Below are 16706 nucleotides of genomic sequence, written 5' to 3'. Positions count from 1 at the left end.
GTAATGTCCCAGTACAGGACATGGTCCTGCACTACACTTAGACCCTGTCAGGTTGAGTCCCTCAGTGACCTCGGGGCTCTCCTGCAGTGTCTCCCCTGCTGTTACTATAGTGTCATTTGTTGTCATAGGATTGTAGTCAGTGTATTAATATACAGCTAGTCTAAAGGACCTGTGAGATGCTGTGAGATGTCTGAAGGACCTGTGGAATGTCACATGTTATGTTATCACATGATGTGACCCAGAGGGCACCAGGTTAACACATGACCCGCAGCTTGACCAATGGGCTTTGGCTCAGCCTCCCTCTATATAAGGGCTCTATATAAGGGGGCGGCCATTACAATTCTCTCTCTTCTCTTCTATCTTATGCTCCTTGCTGAAAACAGCCAACACCAGAGATCTCAGTGCTAGTGACCAGCACCTGGAAGGCCGCAAATCTACCGTCATTCCAATAAGCCCAAGTCTATGTCTACTGTCACTACTACCTATAATCAAGTCCAGCCTAAAATCAAGATTCTAAAGTCTATTACAAGTACTACTAGTCCCAGCAAGCTGTGAGGTCCTTCTGTGTTCCTGCCCACCTCTTTGGGATTCTGGCCTAGCTGTGAAGATAATAACACCTGTCTTACCTCAGTAAAGCCTCTGTTAAACCATAAGTTAATTGTGGACTCTCCTTTGACTGCCTAACCATTGGAATAGCGGAGATACCGTTCGTGTGGTTCCGGTACCCAAAAACCACTCTGGCGTCACGAACACTAGTGGAATAACACCTTGCCCTTGGGGGTTAATACCATCTTGCCCCATCCACCTACACCGCTACACCCCATGGTCCCGCCATCACCGTGGGTCACCACACGTTTTTATTTTATTTTTTTTTGGGGGGGGGGCGGTGTTCCCCCCTTTTGTTGTAATATGAAATAACATTTTTGCATGAATAAAATGTATGATAATTTACAAATTTGTCATGGTTTTGGGTATTGGGATTTATTTTAGTGGTAACGTTTTTTAGGTTGATATATGTATGATATTTGCTTACCCACTATCTCATTAATTGGGTTACATTTTTCCATTGGTAGGTGTTAATGGGAGTTAAAATCAGTCTGCAGTCAAGACTGGACCAAAGTGTATGGGGGTGGGGGCCTTCATGGGGGTGTTTCGCCCCAATCATTTTATTAGTTATGCCAATAAAGACACCAAAGACACCAAACATAAAGCTGGATATGAGACAGTAATTGTTCTACCTTAGTTAGTACTAGTGCGTCACTGAAAAATACCCTCAACACGTAATAAGCCTATAAAACTATTTCAAATGCAGAAACACAAAAAATAGATTACTCCAAAAAAAAAGTGCAAAAATATACAAATTTTATTTAGACACATGTAACACATAATAAAAACAAATAAAAAAAAAGGGGAGTGGACAACAGATGAGCGGCCTCTCTGGCACTATTACATATATGAAGTCATTACATAATCATAAACAATATACAGGAGGAAGGTACATACAGCATACGATATAGAGAGTACAAAAAATATATATGTTACAATAACCAACAACTAAAAACATTCCAGAAGTAAGGAACCAGTAAAAATGCTAAATACAGCAGCTGAGGAAATAAGAGCTAACCGTATGAGGGAAAGGAGCGTAACATACGACCAAAGTACCAACCAGAAGTGATAGAGCTGTACACAAGTCCTGGGATGCTGACACCCCAACATTTGTTACGGTTCTGAGACCTTCGTCTGGGTGCCCACTCCTCCTTTTTTTAATACACTACAGAACATATGTACAGGGGGAAACAAGTGCAAGGGGCCCAGGGGACACTGAAGGAGGCTGCCTGACAGGGCAGCAAGAGTACGGGGTAACATCTCCTGTACTGGGCCACCACACTTTGGATAGGGGATAAGATGTCTAGGGGCGGAGTACCCCTTTAAGATAAAAAAAAAAAAGAATAAAGATCATTGCAATTACAGAATCAAACCTTTCATCAAGGTTCAAAACACATGATGTGCCACACTGAAAGTATAGAAAAATGTGGCCTATTACAAATCATCGAAAAAGAGAAGGGACCCATATATTTTCCAGAAGGCCCCACAAGAGTCAAGGACCAGTAGCTTCACCAAGCAGGATTAGGGGGCCAGGGAACCTTATGAGCCTTAACAAAAGCCTAGGTAGCAGGCCAAGCCCTTCCTGGGGTCTACTGTCTGGGTAGCTGCACAGAAGAGGGATTTGTGGGTTGTGGGGGTTGAAGTACCTGATGGCGATATCTTTAGGGGGAAACACCAAATGGGCACTACACATTAATAATGACTATGGCAAAGCATACATGACATATAGGTCTTTGGGGATCAATGCCAAGGAGCGTTCTGTATAGTTTAATAATGAATGACGTCCTATTCAGACAGATTTACACATAATAGTCGTCAATTTAATAAAACACCAGCACGTTCTCATCTGAAGACCGAAATGGGTTGTTTTCTAGACAAATTTATCTGGGACAATGTAATAAAAATATAAACTCATTATACAAGAGCGAGTTGATAGAAGACCCAGGTTATACAATGGTCAATATAAACACATTATACAAGATCCAGATTATAGAAGACAATGGACAATATAAACACATTATACAAGGACAAGGTGATAGGAGACTCGGGTTATACAATAGACAACAAAGCAGAACTGTAAATGGAGACTGGAAAGTTGGTGTCCTTGGATCACCAGTACTTATCCTGAAGGAACATAGAGGGATCTGATAAGATCCTCATCACTAGAGATGGTTTGGAGACATCTGTGGGGGTTTCCTGATGCCCCATTGATGTCACTATACTGTGTCTGGCTTTGGGACTCAATTACAAAGAACATTGTAGAACAAATTAATGATTACCGTATTTTTCGCCATATAAGACGCACTTTTTCTTCCCCAAAACTGGAGGGGGGAGGGGAGTTGGTGCGTCTTATACGGCGAATACACATTAAAACCCTGTCCTATCGCGGCGGTCCCTGCGGCCATCAATGGCCGGGACCCGCGGCTAATACAGGACATTACCGATCGCGGTGATGCCCTGTATTAACCCTTCAGACGCCGCGATCAAAGCTGACCGCTGCGCCTGAAGCGAAAGTGACACTAACCCGGCTGCATCGGGAGGGACCTTACCTGCCTCCTCGGTGTCTGCTCCGTGCCGGGATCCCCTGCATGGCTGGCGCTCTCCTTCATCGTCATCACGTCGTCGCACACACTGTCCCGTCTTTCAATAGGAGCGGCGTGCGTAGCGACATGATGGCGGCGAAGGAGAGCGAGGATACCGGGCAGCAGAGACGTTCCGGAGCGACGGGGACACCCTGCAGAACCGATGACTACAGGTAACGTCTTCGTTGATCGAGTTGTTCTCTTCCTGCCATTGTTTAGCTTGACAGAATTTTTGGGACAACCAGCTTAGGCTCCCACACCTCTGTACAAACTCTCCATCCATAGTGCCCGAAATGTATGGTAATTACGTACCAAAAATAGTAATGCCCCACACAGTTAAAATTCTTTCTAGACAGTAATAGTGCCCCACACTGTAATGAGCTCTTGGACCAACACACCTTATTAGGCCCCCTTCTGTGCCCCCTATAATGTAGTTAGGCCCCCCTTCTGTGACCATATATTGTTGCTAGGGCCCCTTCTGTTACCCAATATTGCAGCTAGGCCCCAGGGGCGTAGCTATAGAGGTAGCAGTCGCACCAGGGCCCTGGTGCATAAGGGGGCCTCAAAGCACATCTGCCCCATAAAAGACCAGTATTATAATTGGCATATGGGGCCCTGTTGCTGATCTTGCAGAAGCTACAATCTACGTCTCTGCTAGGCCCCCTTCTGTGTCCACACACTGTAGCTTGGCCCCCTCCTGTGTCCCCATACTGTAGCTAGGCCCTCTTCTATGTCCCCATACTGTAGCTAGAGCCACTTCTGTTCACCATACTGCAGCTAGGCCCTCTTCTATGCCCCCACACTGTAGCTAGGCCCTCTTCTATGCCCCCATACTGTAGCTAGGCCCTCTTCTATGCCCCCATACTGTAGCTAGGCCCTCTTCTATGCCCCCATACTGTAGCTAGGCCCTCTTCTTTACCCCCATACTGTGCCTAGGCTCCTTTTGTGTCTCATACTGTAGCTATGTTTCCTTTTGTGTCCCCATACTGTAGCTAGGCCCTCTTCTATGCCCCCAAACTGTACCTAGGCTCCTTTTGTGTCCCATACTGTAGCTAGGATTCCTTTTGTGTCCCCATACTGTAGCTAGGCCCTCTTCTATACCCTCATACTGTAGCTAGGCCCTCTTCTATACCCTCATACTGTAGCTAGGCCCTCTTCTATACCCTCATACTGTAGCTAGGCCCTCTTCTATACCCCCATACTGTAGCTAGGCCCTCTTCTATACCCCCATACTGTAGCTAGGCCCTCTTCTATACCCTCATACTGTAGCTAGGCCCTCTTCTATACCCTCATACTGTAGCTAGGCCCTCTTCTATGCCCCCATACTGTAGCTAGGCCCTCTTCTATACCCTCATACTGTAGCTAGGCCCTCTTCTATACCCTCATACTGTAGCTAGGCCCTCTTCTATGCCCCCATACTGTAGCTAGGCCCTCTTCTATACCCTCATACTGTAGCTAGGCCCTCTTCTATACCCTCATACTGTAGCTAGGCCCTCTTCTATGCCCCCATACTGTAGCTAGGCCCTCTTCTATACCCTCATACTGTAGCTAGGCCCTCTTCTATACCCTCATACTGTAGCTAGGCCCTCTTCTATGCCCCCATACTGTAGCTAGGCCCTCTTCTATACCCTCATACTGTAGCTAGACCCTCTTCTATACCCTCATACTGTAGCTAGTGTCACGATCCCGGCTGGCAGGAGGTGGATCCTCTGTGCCAGAGAGGGATTGGCGTGGACTGTGCTAGTGGACCGGTTCTAAGTCACTACTGGTTTTCACCAGAGCCCGCCGCAAAGCGGGATGGTCTTGCTGCGGCGGTAGTGACCAGGTCGTATCCACTAGCAACGGCTCAACCTCTCTGACTGCTGAAGATAGGCGCGGTACAAGGGAGTAGACAGAAGCAAGGTCGGACGTAGCAGAAGGTCGGGGCAGGCAGCAAGGATCGTAGTCAGGGGCAACGGCAGGAGGTCTGGAACACGGGCTAGGAACAAACAAGGGAACGCTTTCACTAGGCACAAGGGCAACAAGATCCGGCAAGGAAGTGCAAGGGAGGAGGTTAGATATAGTCAGGGACCAGGTGGAAGCCAATTAAGCTAATTGGAAGATTGGAAGATTGGGCCAGGCACCATCATAGGTGCACTGGCCCTTTAAATCGCAGAGACCCGGCGCGCGCGCGCCCTAGGGAGCGGGGCCGCGCGCGCCGGGACAGGACCGACGGAGAGCGAGTCAGGTACGGGGACCGGGGTGCGCATCGCGAGCGGGCGCCACCCGCATCGCGAATCGCATCCCGGCTGGAGGCGGGACCGCAGCGCACCCGGTCAGTGGATCTGACCGGGGCGCTGCAGCAACGAGGATGAGGCGAGCGCTCCGGGGAGGAACGGGGACCCGGAGCGCTCGGCGTAACAGTACCCCCCCCCTTGGGTCTCCCCCTCTTCTTGGGGCCAAAGAACCTGAGGAAAAAAAAGTCAATTTTTCCGTGATGAGGTCCGATGCACATTAGGAGGGGTTCTGTGCGGAAACGCATGAGACAGTCCAATCTTTTATTGTTAATACAATAGATGTAGAGGGGTCTGGCGAGACTGGTCACAGGGACGTAGAACCTGTTGATAAGAGAGGCCAAAAAAAATTTTCCTGCAGATCCGGAATCCAAGAAGACCATAGTAGAGAAGGAGAAGGTAGAGGCAGATATCCGCACAGGCACAGTAAGGCGTGGAGAAGCAGAGTTGACATCAAGAACTGTGTCACCTTTGTGCGGAGTCAGCGTACGTCTTTCCAGGCGGGGAGGACGGATAGGACAATCCTTCAGGAAGTGTTCGGTACCGGCATAGTACAGGCAAAGATTCTCCATGCGGCGTCGTGTCCTCTCTTGAGGTGTCAAGCGAGACCGGTCAACTTGCATAGCCTCCGCGGCGGGAAGCACAGGAACGGATTGCAGAGGACCAGAGGAGAGAGGAGCCGGGGAGAAAAAACGCCTCGTGCGAACAAAGTCCATATCCAGGCGGAGCTCCAGACGCCATCCGGAAGAACGCATGTCAATGCGAGTGGCAAGATGAATGAGTTCATGCAGGTTAGCAGGAGTTTCTCGTGCGGCCAGAACATCTTTAATGTTGCTGGATAGGCCTTTTTTAAAGGTCGCGCAGAGAATCTCACTATTCCAGGACAACTCGGAAGCAAGAGCACGGAACTGAATGGCGTACTCGCCAACGGAAGAAACACCCTGGACCAGGTTCAGCAGGGCAGTCTTGGCAGAAGAGGCTCGGGCAGGCTCCTCGAAGACACCACGGACCTCAGCGAAGTAGGACTGGACTGTGGCTGTGGCAGGATCATTGCGGACCCCATCAAATTTGTCCGGCAGGGACAAGCAGGGGTTAGGAGCGGCCGGTTGCTGCGGAGGAGTTGCAGGAGCCGGCGGAGGAGATGGTTGTTGCAGCTGTAGCTGTGACTGAATTTGCTGTATCTGTGACTGAAGATGCAGTGTCACGCAGGTCAAGTATGCCAGCTGTTGATTTCGTTGGGCGATCTTTAGGGCTTGCTGGGCGACCAGTGTAGGGAGGTCGGTGACAACTGGCAGAGGAACTTCAGCGGGATCCATGGCCGGATCTACTGTCACGATCCCGGCTGGCAGGAGGTGGATCCTCTGTGCCAGAGAGGGATTGGCGTGGACCGTGCTAGTGGACCGGTTCTAAGTCACTACTGGTTTTCACCAGAGCCCGCCGCAAAGCGGGATGGTCTTGCTGCGGCGGTAGTGACCAGGTCGTATCCACTAGCAACGGCTCAACCTCTCTGACTGCTGAAGATAGGCGCGGTACAAGGGAGTAGACAGAAGCAAGGTCGGACGTAGCAGAAGGTCGGGGCAGGCAGCAAGGATCGTAGTCAGGGGCAACGGCAGGAGGTCTGGAACACGGGCTAGGAACAAACAAGGGAACGCTTTCACTAGGCACAAGGGCAACAAGATCCGGCAAGGAAGTGCAAGGGAGGAGGTTAGATATAGTCAGGGACCAGGTGGAAGCCAATTAAGCTAATTGGAAGATTGGAAGATTGGGCCAGGCACCATCATAGGTGCACTGGCCCTTTAAATCGCAGAGACCCGGCGCGCGCGCGCCCTAGGGAGCGGGGCCGCGCGCGCCGGGACAGGACCGACGGAGAGCGAGTCAGGTACGGGGACCGGGGTGCGCATCGCGAGCGGGCGCCACCCGCATCGCGAATCGCATCCCGGCTGGAGGCGGGACCGCAGCGCACCCGGTCAGTGGATCTGACCGGGGCGCTGCAGCAACGAGGATGAGGCGAGCGCTCCGGGGAGGAACGGGGACCCGGAGCGCTCGGCGTAACAGCTAGGCCCTCTTCTATACCCTCATACTGTACCTAGGATCCTTTTGTGTCCCATACTGTAGCTAGGCCCTCTTCTATACCCTCATACTGTAGCTAGGTCCTCTTCTTTACCCCCATACTGTACCTAGGATCCTTTTGTGTCCCATACTGTAGCTAGGCCCTCTTCTGTGACCCCATACTGTAGCTGGGCCCTCTTCTATGCCCCTATACTGTAGCTAGGCCCTCTTCTGTGACCTCATGCTGTAGCTAGGCCCTCTTCTATACCCTCATACTGTAGCTAGGCCCTCTTCTATGCCCCCATACTGTAGCTAGGCCCTCTTCTATACCCTCATACTGTAGCTAGATCCTCTTCTTTACCCCCATACTGTACCTAGGATCCTTTTGTGCCCCATACTGTAGCTAGGCCCTCTTCTGTGACCCCATACTGTAGCTATGCCCTCTTCTATGCCCCTATACTGTAGCTAGGCCCTCTTCTATGCCCCTATACTGTAGCTAGGCCCTCTTCTATGCCCCTATACTGTAGCTAGGCCCTCTTCTATACCCTCATACTGTAGCTAGGCCCTCTTCTATACCCTCATACTGTAGCTAGGCCCTCTTCTATGCCCCCATACTGTAGCTAGGCCCTCTTCTATACCCTCATACTGTAGCTCGGCCCTCTTCTCTACCCTCATACTGTAGCTAGGCCCTCTTCTATACCCTCATACTGTAGCTAGGCCCTCTTCTATACCCTCATACTGTAGCTAGGCCCTCTTCTATACCCTCATACTGTAGCTAGGCCCTCTTCTATACCCTCATACTGTAGCTAGGCCCTCTTCTATACCCTCATACTGTAGCTCGGCCCTCTTCTCTACCCTCATACTGTAGCTAGGCCCTCTTCTATACCCTCATACTGTAGCTAGGCCCTCTTCTATACCCTCATACTGTAGCTAGGCCCTCTTCTATACCCTCATACTGTAGCTAGGCCCTCTTCTATACCCTCATACTGTACCTAGGATCCTTTTGTGTCCCATACTGTAGCTAGGCCCTCTTCTATACCCTCATACTGTAGCTAGGTCCTCTTCTTTACCCCCATACTGTACCTAGGATCCTTTTGTGTCCCATACTGTAGCTAGGCCCTCTTCTGTGACCCCATACTGTAGCTGGGCCCTCTTCTATGCCCCTATACTGTAGCTAGGCCCTCTTCTATGCCCCTATACTGTAGCTAGGCCCTCTTCTGTGACCTCATGCTGTAGCTAGGCCCTCTTCTATACCCTCATACTGTAGCTAGGCCCTCTTCTATGCCCCCATACTGTAGCTAGGCCCTCTTCTATACCCTCATACTGTAGCTAGGTCCTCTTCTTTACCCCCATACTGTACCTAGGATCCTTTTGTGTCCCATACTGTAGCTAGGCCCTCTTCTGTGACCCCATACTGTAGCTAGGCCCTCTTCTATGCCCCTATACTGTAGCTAGGCCCTCTTCTATGCCCCTATACTGTAGCTAGGCCCTCTTCTTTACCCTCATGCTGTACCTAGGCTTCTTTTGTGTCCCAAACTGTAGCTAGGCCCTCTTCTTTACCCCCATACTGTACCTAGGCTCCTTTTGTGTCCCATACTGTAGCTAGGATTCCTTCTGTGTCCCCATACACTAACAAGGAGCCCTCATCAATTGCAAAGGGAAGCTGCCATGAGCAGATCTTGATGATTTCCCTGCCCAAGTGTGTTCAGCGTGGCATAATGTGGCAGACAACCATTTATAATCTCATTGCTAGCATGCCAAGGCGTGTAAGTGCTTGCAGTACTACACGTGGTACTCTAACTTTATACTGAAAAAAATCGAGATGTTTGGAATATTTTGTTTCAAAGTTTTGTTTGCATATCATTACCATGTGATTACTATTATTCCATGACCTTTTCTTCTTGCAATTTAAATGTTAAGGAGTGTATTATAGAAAATATAGTAAATAAGCACAAGATGGGATCAATTCTTCTTGTTTTAATTTCATTTAAAAAAATGATATTTCCAGCTCAACTAGAAAAGAGAATGCATTTGGGTTTAAGAAGTTTTTTACGCAAAAAAAAAATAAAATATATATATATATATATATATATATATATATACATGCACACACACTGTATAACTCTTTATTAAATTGAGTTAAAATATAACACTAAATAAATGAGCAGATTATCTCCATTATCTCCTGTCCTTGTCCTTCTATCAGTGGGGAGGAGATGACTGTGTAAGGAGGAGTCGGGGTCTTGGATAAATAGGAAAGGGATTGCAGCCCATGACATCCACTGACTCCATCTCCAGCCGCCATGATCTTCATCCTCGGCCTGTTCCTGTTGAGTGTCTCCGCTGTTACTGCAGGTAATAACTTCGCTCTTCATTGTCTTATATTTTTTCATGTGATCTATTTGCTCTACAGACCAGTCCTGGATTGGCTTCTGTACTACTGCGTGTTTTGGATTTCTTGCTTATTTACCCCAATATTAGTTGGTATCATCTTCAAAGTATGCAGTGGTAGACCCTTACCTATAGTGCAGTTGACCTCAAAGTCTGAGAATTCCTGTGCTGCATTTTCAGGGGTTTCGGAATCTGTGATATGGAGAGTTGTTTTCACTTATAACATTGAGCTTCATGAGCCGTCCCTTTGCCTAGGAGATACAATATTCCCTCAGGGACACAACTTAGGGCTGGGTTCACATCACGTTTTCTCCCATACGGGAGCGCATACGGCAGGGGAGAGCTAAAACCTCGCGCTCCCATATGCCTTTCTATGCGCTCCCGTATGTAATTCATTTCAATGAGCCGGCTGGAGTGAAACGTTTGGTCCGGTCGGCTCATTTTTGCGCCATATGCGCTTTTTCCCCGGACCTAAAACTGTGGTTTTAGGTCCGGTTGTAAAAGCGCATACGGCGCAAAAATGAGCCGACTGGACCAAACGTTTCACTCCAGCCGGCTCATTGAAATGAATTACATACGGGAGCGCATAGAAAGGCATATGGGAGCGCGAGGTTTTAGCTCTCCCCTGCCGTATGCGCTCCCGTATGGGAGAAAGCGTGATGTGAACCCAGCCTTAGTGAGTACTGGGACACCTCCAGAAGCTCTACAGTACCAGACCCAGAAAGTACAAGACCCCAGCAAACAGCTCTCCATATCTCAACTTCCTGGACAGAGTCACCCAGGGCTTCTACCGGCAGAAATAAGTCCAAACACCCACCCTCCATCTATAGAGAATGTGTGTAAATCCATATGTGATATACTTTTGAATTTATCCAAATTTGTTTTTTGTATTTAGATCTCCAATGTCTATTGATGCCTGGAAAACTAAGGCAGATCGATGCCGGTGCGGGACAAGTGTACGGAGTCAATGACAAAGGAAACATCTTCAAGATGGTCAATAACAACTGGCAGCAAGTTTCCGGGCTGCTCACTCATGTGTCGGTCGGTCCTGCTGGAGTCTGGGGGGTCTATAAGGACAATAGAGTCTTCAAACTGCAGGACAACAAGTGGAAGCTTGTGACAGGTAAATATCAATGAGGTTTATATAATACATAATATACAGTATGATAACAATTTAACTTTATTTTATCAAGATATAAAAAAAAACACTAAAATTAGTGGTAAGCAATGTACACATACAAACAGGTTATGGCAGATTCAATGGTTTCTGCAATAGTTTAGCAACCTCAATGTTCTTTTTTTATATGGGGGGGGGGGGGGGGAGTTGCAGTCAACCTGTGACAAATTTGAGAATATCAACTTGTCAAGCAACTTTTCATACGATCTCTAAGAAATGAATAAGAGTTGGTTAAATTTGTGGGTCAGTTTTTTTTCCCATTTGGCCATAACTAGACGAATATTGCAAAAATAACTTGTGATATCTAACACAACAACATCCAGGATCTATAGATAGATCTATATTGATCCCTCTCTGTTTCTAAAAATTAGCCGTCCCCATCAGGTCCTGAGGGGGTGGATCATGATCATTCATCCTCCCTGAGGTTTCCCTTGAACCCCGCCATCATACACGGCCTCTTGTGACTAACACCAGACATTACTCAGAAATGTTCTTCTAACTCTTCTAATATGGCTCTCATGTGTTCGCGCCTACAGGTTACCTGAAGCAGGTGGATGCCGGTGGTGATAAGTTCCTGGCTGGAGTGAACGCCCAGGATAATATCTTTTGCTTGATGCAGAATTGTACAGTCTCAAGGTCTTCCCTTGTGACATTCCTACCTCTTGATGGCTCTCTGAAGTATTACAGCTGTGGACCATTTGGTTGCTGGGGAGTCAACAACGTTGATGATATCTTTTACCGTCAGGATGTGAGCCCCAATACCTGCCAGGGATCTAAATGGCAACAGGTGGACGGCAAACTGATCATGGTGGAGGTCGGCACAGATGGCTCAGTCTATGGTGTCAATTCAGTCGGAGAGGCGTTCAAGAGGTAAGAGTCACATGATAAAGAATTTACATAAATCCAATCGTGATGATAGTGATATTGTCATAGTCACAGGAGTCCAGGATGTATATATCCCCCACAATGTAGAGTTGCTTTAGCAGATCACACAACACTCAACACTGTAAATGAATGGGATGTGTAGAGTCCATCATAGACACTCTTGTAGATGTTCTCCTCTCCAGCTCATGAGGATTGGGGTTGGGGGGGTGGCGGGGGTCCTGAGAAGGAAATGATGTCCTGGTGAGGGGGTTGTCTCCACATCTTACATCCACGAAATTACATTTGAACCTTTTGTTTTATATCAGAAATATTCCTAATAATCTCTTATCCTTTCAGGGACGGGATCTCTGCCCAGAATGTCACTGGTACAGCATGGACCCGCCTGGATTTCTGCGCCACCTTCAGTCATGTGACTTATGATGCTGGGTTCCTGTGGCTTCTGTCTGAGAATGACGACGTTTATAAGTGTTACGAGGAATAGGGGGAATGTTTCTAATTTTAAGGAAGTGCAATGTGTTTATAGGTTTAACTGTATTGTAACTTAGAAAGATCAAATATTTTTTTTAAGAAACTGAACATTTTTGTGACACCTTACTTTTACAATTAAAGTTTTTTTTTTTTATAAAACAATTGCTTTGTTTATTCGGTTTTTCAGGGTTAGATAGAATGAATATTATTATCAGACATCACCACTGCTGTACATGACCTGTGTCTGGTATTACAGTTCAGCTCCATTCATGTTATTACCAGAGAACTGCAATACCAGTCGCAGCCTGTGCACAGGAGTGGCAGTGTTTCTAAACATGTACAAATATGCAAAAATACCTACCTGTTGATGTCCACCATTATTCCTTCTAATCAATATTTATCACGGCATCTGTAGGGCTCAGGAGTACTTATCCAAGCACCCCCAGTGCTATTGTGGGTCCGATTAGTAAAGATGGCCGCCTGAGCTTTGCTTACCTGCTTCTGGCAGGCTCCTGTGATCTTCTTCTTTGCTCTGCCTTATGGCAGACCAGAGGAGTAGATTGCAGTTAACACTGATCAGTGCTATGTCTATGCATACACTGATCAGTGTAAGCAAGCAAAAGATAATATGATGCAATAAATAGTCCCCTGTGGGACTTTAACCTCTTCAGGACATAGGGCGTATGGATACGCCCTGCATCCCGAGTCCTTAAGGACCGAGGGCGTATCCATACGCCCGTGGGAATTCCGGCCCCCACCGCTAGCCGGTTGGGGACCGGAGCCGGATGCCTGCTGAAATCGTTCAGCAGGGATCCCGGCATATCGCCCAGGGGGGTCATTATGCCCCCCCATGTTGGCGATTGCCGCAGATCGCTGGACAATTCAGTCCAGCGATCTGCGGCGATTTCGGGTCAATCGGGTCTCCAGTGACCCGGAATTACTGGCTGTTCGGGGCCGTCTCTGACGGCCCCGAACAGCCAGAGCCTGCAGGGGTGAGGTGGCACTGGTGCCACCTCACGATCGCCCTGATTCGTCGGCCGGATTACCGGCCGACCAATCAGGGCGCCTGCTGCGGGTGTCACTCCCGCACCCGCTCCGCCCCTCTTCCGGAGGGCGTGAGCGGGTGCGGGACGTGCACCCCGGGTGCTGGGGACCCCGATCCCCGGCGTCAATGTTGGGATCGGGGCCCCAGGAGCAGCGGCAGCGGCGGGACTGACCTCACGCGGCTGGATCGTTGGAGGTGAGTGACAGCCTCCTGCTGTTGCTTAGCAACAGCTCCCAGCATGCAAAAAGGGCATGCTGTGAGCTGTAGTTATGCAACAGCAGGAGGCAGACCCCCACAACTCCCAGCATTCCCTTATGGGCATGCTGGGACTTATGGTTTTGCAACAGCTGGAGGCACATTTTTTCTATGGAAAAGTGTACCTTCAGCTGTTGTATAACTACAACTCCCAGCTTGCACAAACAGCTAAAGTGCATGCTGGGAGTTGTAGTGGTGCATCTGCTGGTTGCATAACTACAACTCCCAGCATGCCCGTTGGCTGTCGGTGACTGCTGAGAGTTGTAGTTTTGCAACAGCTGAAGGCACACTGGTTGTGAAACTCAGAGTTTTTTTTTTACCTAACGCAGTGTTTCACGACCGGTGTGCCTCCAGCTGTTGCAAACCAACTCACAGCAGTCACCATACACCATGCACCGTACATGCTGGGAGTTGTAGTTTTGCAACAGCTGGAGGCACACTGGTTGTGAAACACTGAGTTAGGTCACAAACTCAGTGATACATAACCAGTGTGCCTACAGTTGTTGCAAAACTACAGCTCTCAGCAGTCACCGACAGTCAACGGGCATGCTGGGAGTTGTAGTTATGCAACAGCTGGATGTCCCCCCCCCCCCAATGTGAACGTACAGGGTACACTCACATGGGCGGAGGATTACAGTAAGTATCTGGCTGCAAGTTTGAGCTGCCGCAAACTTTCTGCTGCAGCTCAAACTGCCAGCGAGAAACTACTGTGAACCCCCGCCCGTGCGACTGTACCCTAAAAACACTACACTACCACAAAAAATAAAATAAAAAAGTAAAAAACACTACATATACACATACCCCTACACAGCCCCCCTCCCCTCCCCAATAAAAATGAAAAACGTCTGGTACGCCACTGTTTCCAGAACGGAACCTCCAGCTGTTGCAAAACAACTCCCAGTATTGTCGGACAGCCGTTGACTGTCCAGGCATGCTGGGAGTTTTGCAACAGCTGGAGGCACCCTGTTTGGGAATCACTGGCGTAGAATTCCCCAATGTCCACCCCTATGCAAGTCCCTAATTTAGGCCTCAAATGCGCATGGCGCTCTCACTTTGGAGCCCTGTCGTATTTCAAGGCAACAGTTTAGGGTCACATATGGGGTATCGCCGTACTCGGGAGAAATTGTGTTACAAATTTTGGGGGGTATTTTCTGCTTTTACCCTTTTAAAAAATGTAAAATTTTTGGGAAAACAAGCATTTTAGGTAAAAATTTTTTTTTTTTTTTTACATATGCAAAAGTTGTGAAACACCTGTGGGGTATAAAGGTTCACTTAACCCCTTGTTACATTCCCCGAGGGGTCTAGTTTCCAAAATGGTATGCCATGTGTTTTTTTTTTTTGCTGTCCTGGCACCATAGGGGCTTCCTAAATGCGGCGTGCCCCCAGAGAAAAATTTGCTTTCAAAAAGCCAAATGTGACTACTCCTCTTCTGAGACCTGTAGTGCGCCAGCAGAGCACTTTTCACCCCCATATGGGGTGTTTTCTGAATCAGGAGAAATTGGGCTTCAAATTTTTAGGGGTATTTTCTGCTATTACCCTTTTTAAAAATTAAAAATTCTTGGGAAAACAAGCATTTTAGGTAAAAATTTTTTTATTTTTTTTACATTTGCAAAAGTTGTGAAACACCTGTGGGGTATTAAGGTTCACTTTATCCCATGTTACATTCCCCGAGGGGTCTAGTTTCCAAAATGGTATGCCATGTGTTTTTTTTTTTTTGCTGTTCTGGCACCATAAGGGCTTCCTAAATGCAACATGCCCCCCAAAAACCATTTCAGAAAAACGTACTCTCCAAAATCCCCTTGTCGCTCCTTCCATTCTGAGCCCTCTACTGCGCCCGCCGAACACTTTACATAGACATATGATGTATGTGCTTACTCGAGAGAAATTGGGCTACAAATACAAGTAAAAATTTTGTCCTTTTACCATTGGAAAAATTCAAAAATTGGGTCTACAAGAACATGTGAGTGTAAAAAATGAAGATTGTGAATTTTCTCCTTCACTTTGCTGCTATACGTGTGAAACACCTAAAGGGTTAAAACACTTACTGAATGTCATTTTGAATACTTTGGGGGGTGCAGTTTTTATAATGGGGTCATTTATCGGGTATTTCTAAAATGAAGACCCTTCAAATCCACTTCAAACCTGAACTGGTCCCTGAAAAATACTGAGTTTGAAAATTTTGTGAAAAATCGGAAAATTGCTGCTGACCGTTGAAGCCCTCTGGTGTCTTCCAAAAGTAAAAACTCATCAATTTTATGATGCAAACATAAAGTAGACATATTGTATATGTGATCCAAAAAAAAATGTATTCGTAATATCCATTTTCCTTACAAGCAGAAAGCTTCAAAGTTAGAAAAATGCAAAATTTTCAAACTTTTCATCAAATTTACGGATTTTTCACCAAGAAAGGATGCAAGTATCGACAAAAATTGACCACTATGTTAAAGTAGAATATGTCACGAAAAAACAATCTCGGAATCAGAATGATAACTAAAAGCATTCCAGAGTTATTAATGTTTAAAGTGACAGTGGTCAGGTGTGCAAAAAACGCTCCGGTCCTTAAAGCCAAAATGGGCCTTAAGGCCTGAAGGGGTTAAAAAAAAAAGTTAACAAAATAAATAAATTTGTAATAAATGTGAGTAGGCCCCTTCCCCAATAAATGGGGTATTCCATGAAAAAAATGTTTTCTTTCATATCAACTGGCACCAAAAAACTGATTTGTAAATTACTTCTATTAAAAAATCTTAATCCTTCCAGTACTTCAGCTGCTGAAGTTGTCCTTTTCTGTCTGACAACAGTGGTCTCTGCTGACTCAGGAACTGTCCATAGTAGCAGAAAATTCCCATAGCAAACCTCTCCTGCTTTGGACAGTTCCTGAGACAGACAGAGGTGTCAGCAGAGAGCACTGTTGTCAGACAGAAAAGAACAACTCAACTCCAGCATCTGATAAGTACTGGTAGGATGAATTTTTTTTT

The 16706-nt window shown here is 47.3% G+C and overlaps 1 protein-coding gene across 2 annotated transcripts in view; it reads left to right on the top strand.

The window, feature by feature from the left end:
• LOC130294203 (fish-egg lectin-like) overlaps positions 1–12593 on the top strand; it is a 17771-nt gene extending 5178 nt beyond the window's left edge. For both annotated transcript variants that reach the window (XM_056543760.1, XM_056543761.1), the window contains exons 2-5: positions 9717–9865; positions 10797–11024; positions 11615–11948; positions 12300–12593. In XM_056543760.1, the coding sequence (XP_056399735.1) occupies positions 9814–9865; positions 10797–11024; positions 11615–11948; positions 12300–12444 (759 nt within the window). In that variant the 5' untranslated portion in view covers positions 9717–9813 and the 3' untranslated portion in view covers positions 12445–12593. The remainder of the gene's footprint in view (positions 1–9716; positions 9866–10796; positions 11025–11614; positions 11949–12299) is intronic.
• The last annotated feature ends 4113 nt before the right edge of the window (positions 12594–16706 follow it).

Source organism: Hyla sarda, chromosome 10, assembly GCF_029499605.1.
Source record: "Hyla sarda isolate aHylSar1 chromosome 10, aHylSar1.hap1, whole genome shotgun sequence".
Classification (NCBI taxonomy): Eukaryota; Metazoa; Chordata; class Amphibia; order Anura; family Hylidae; genus Hyla; species Hyla sarda.
This window is presented reverse-complemented; position numbering and strand designations above follow the sequence as displayed.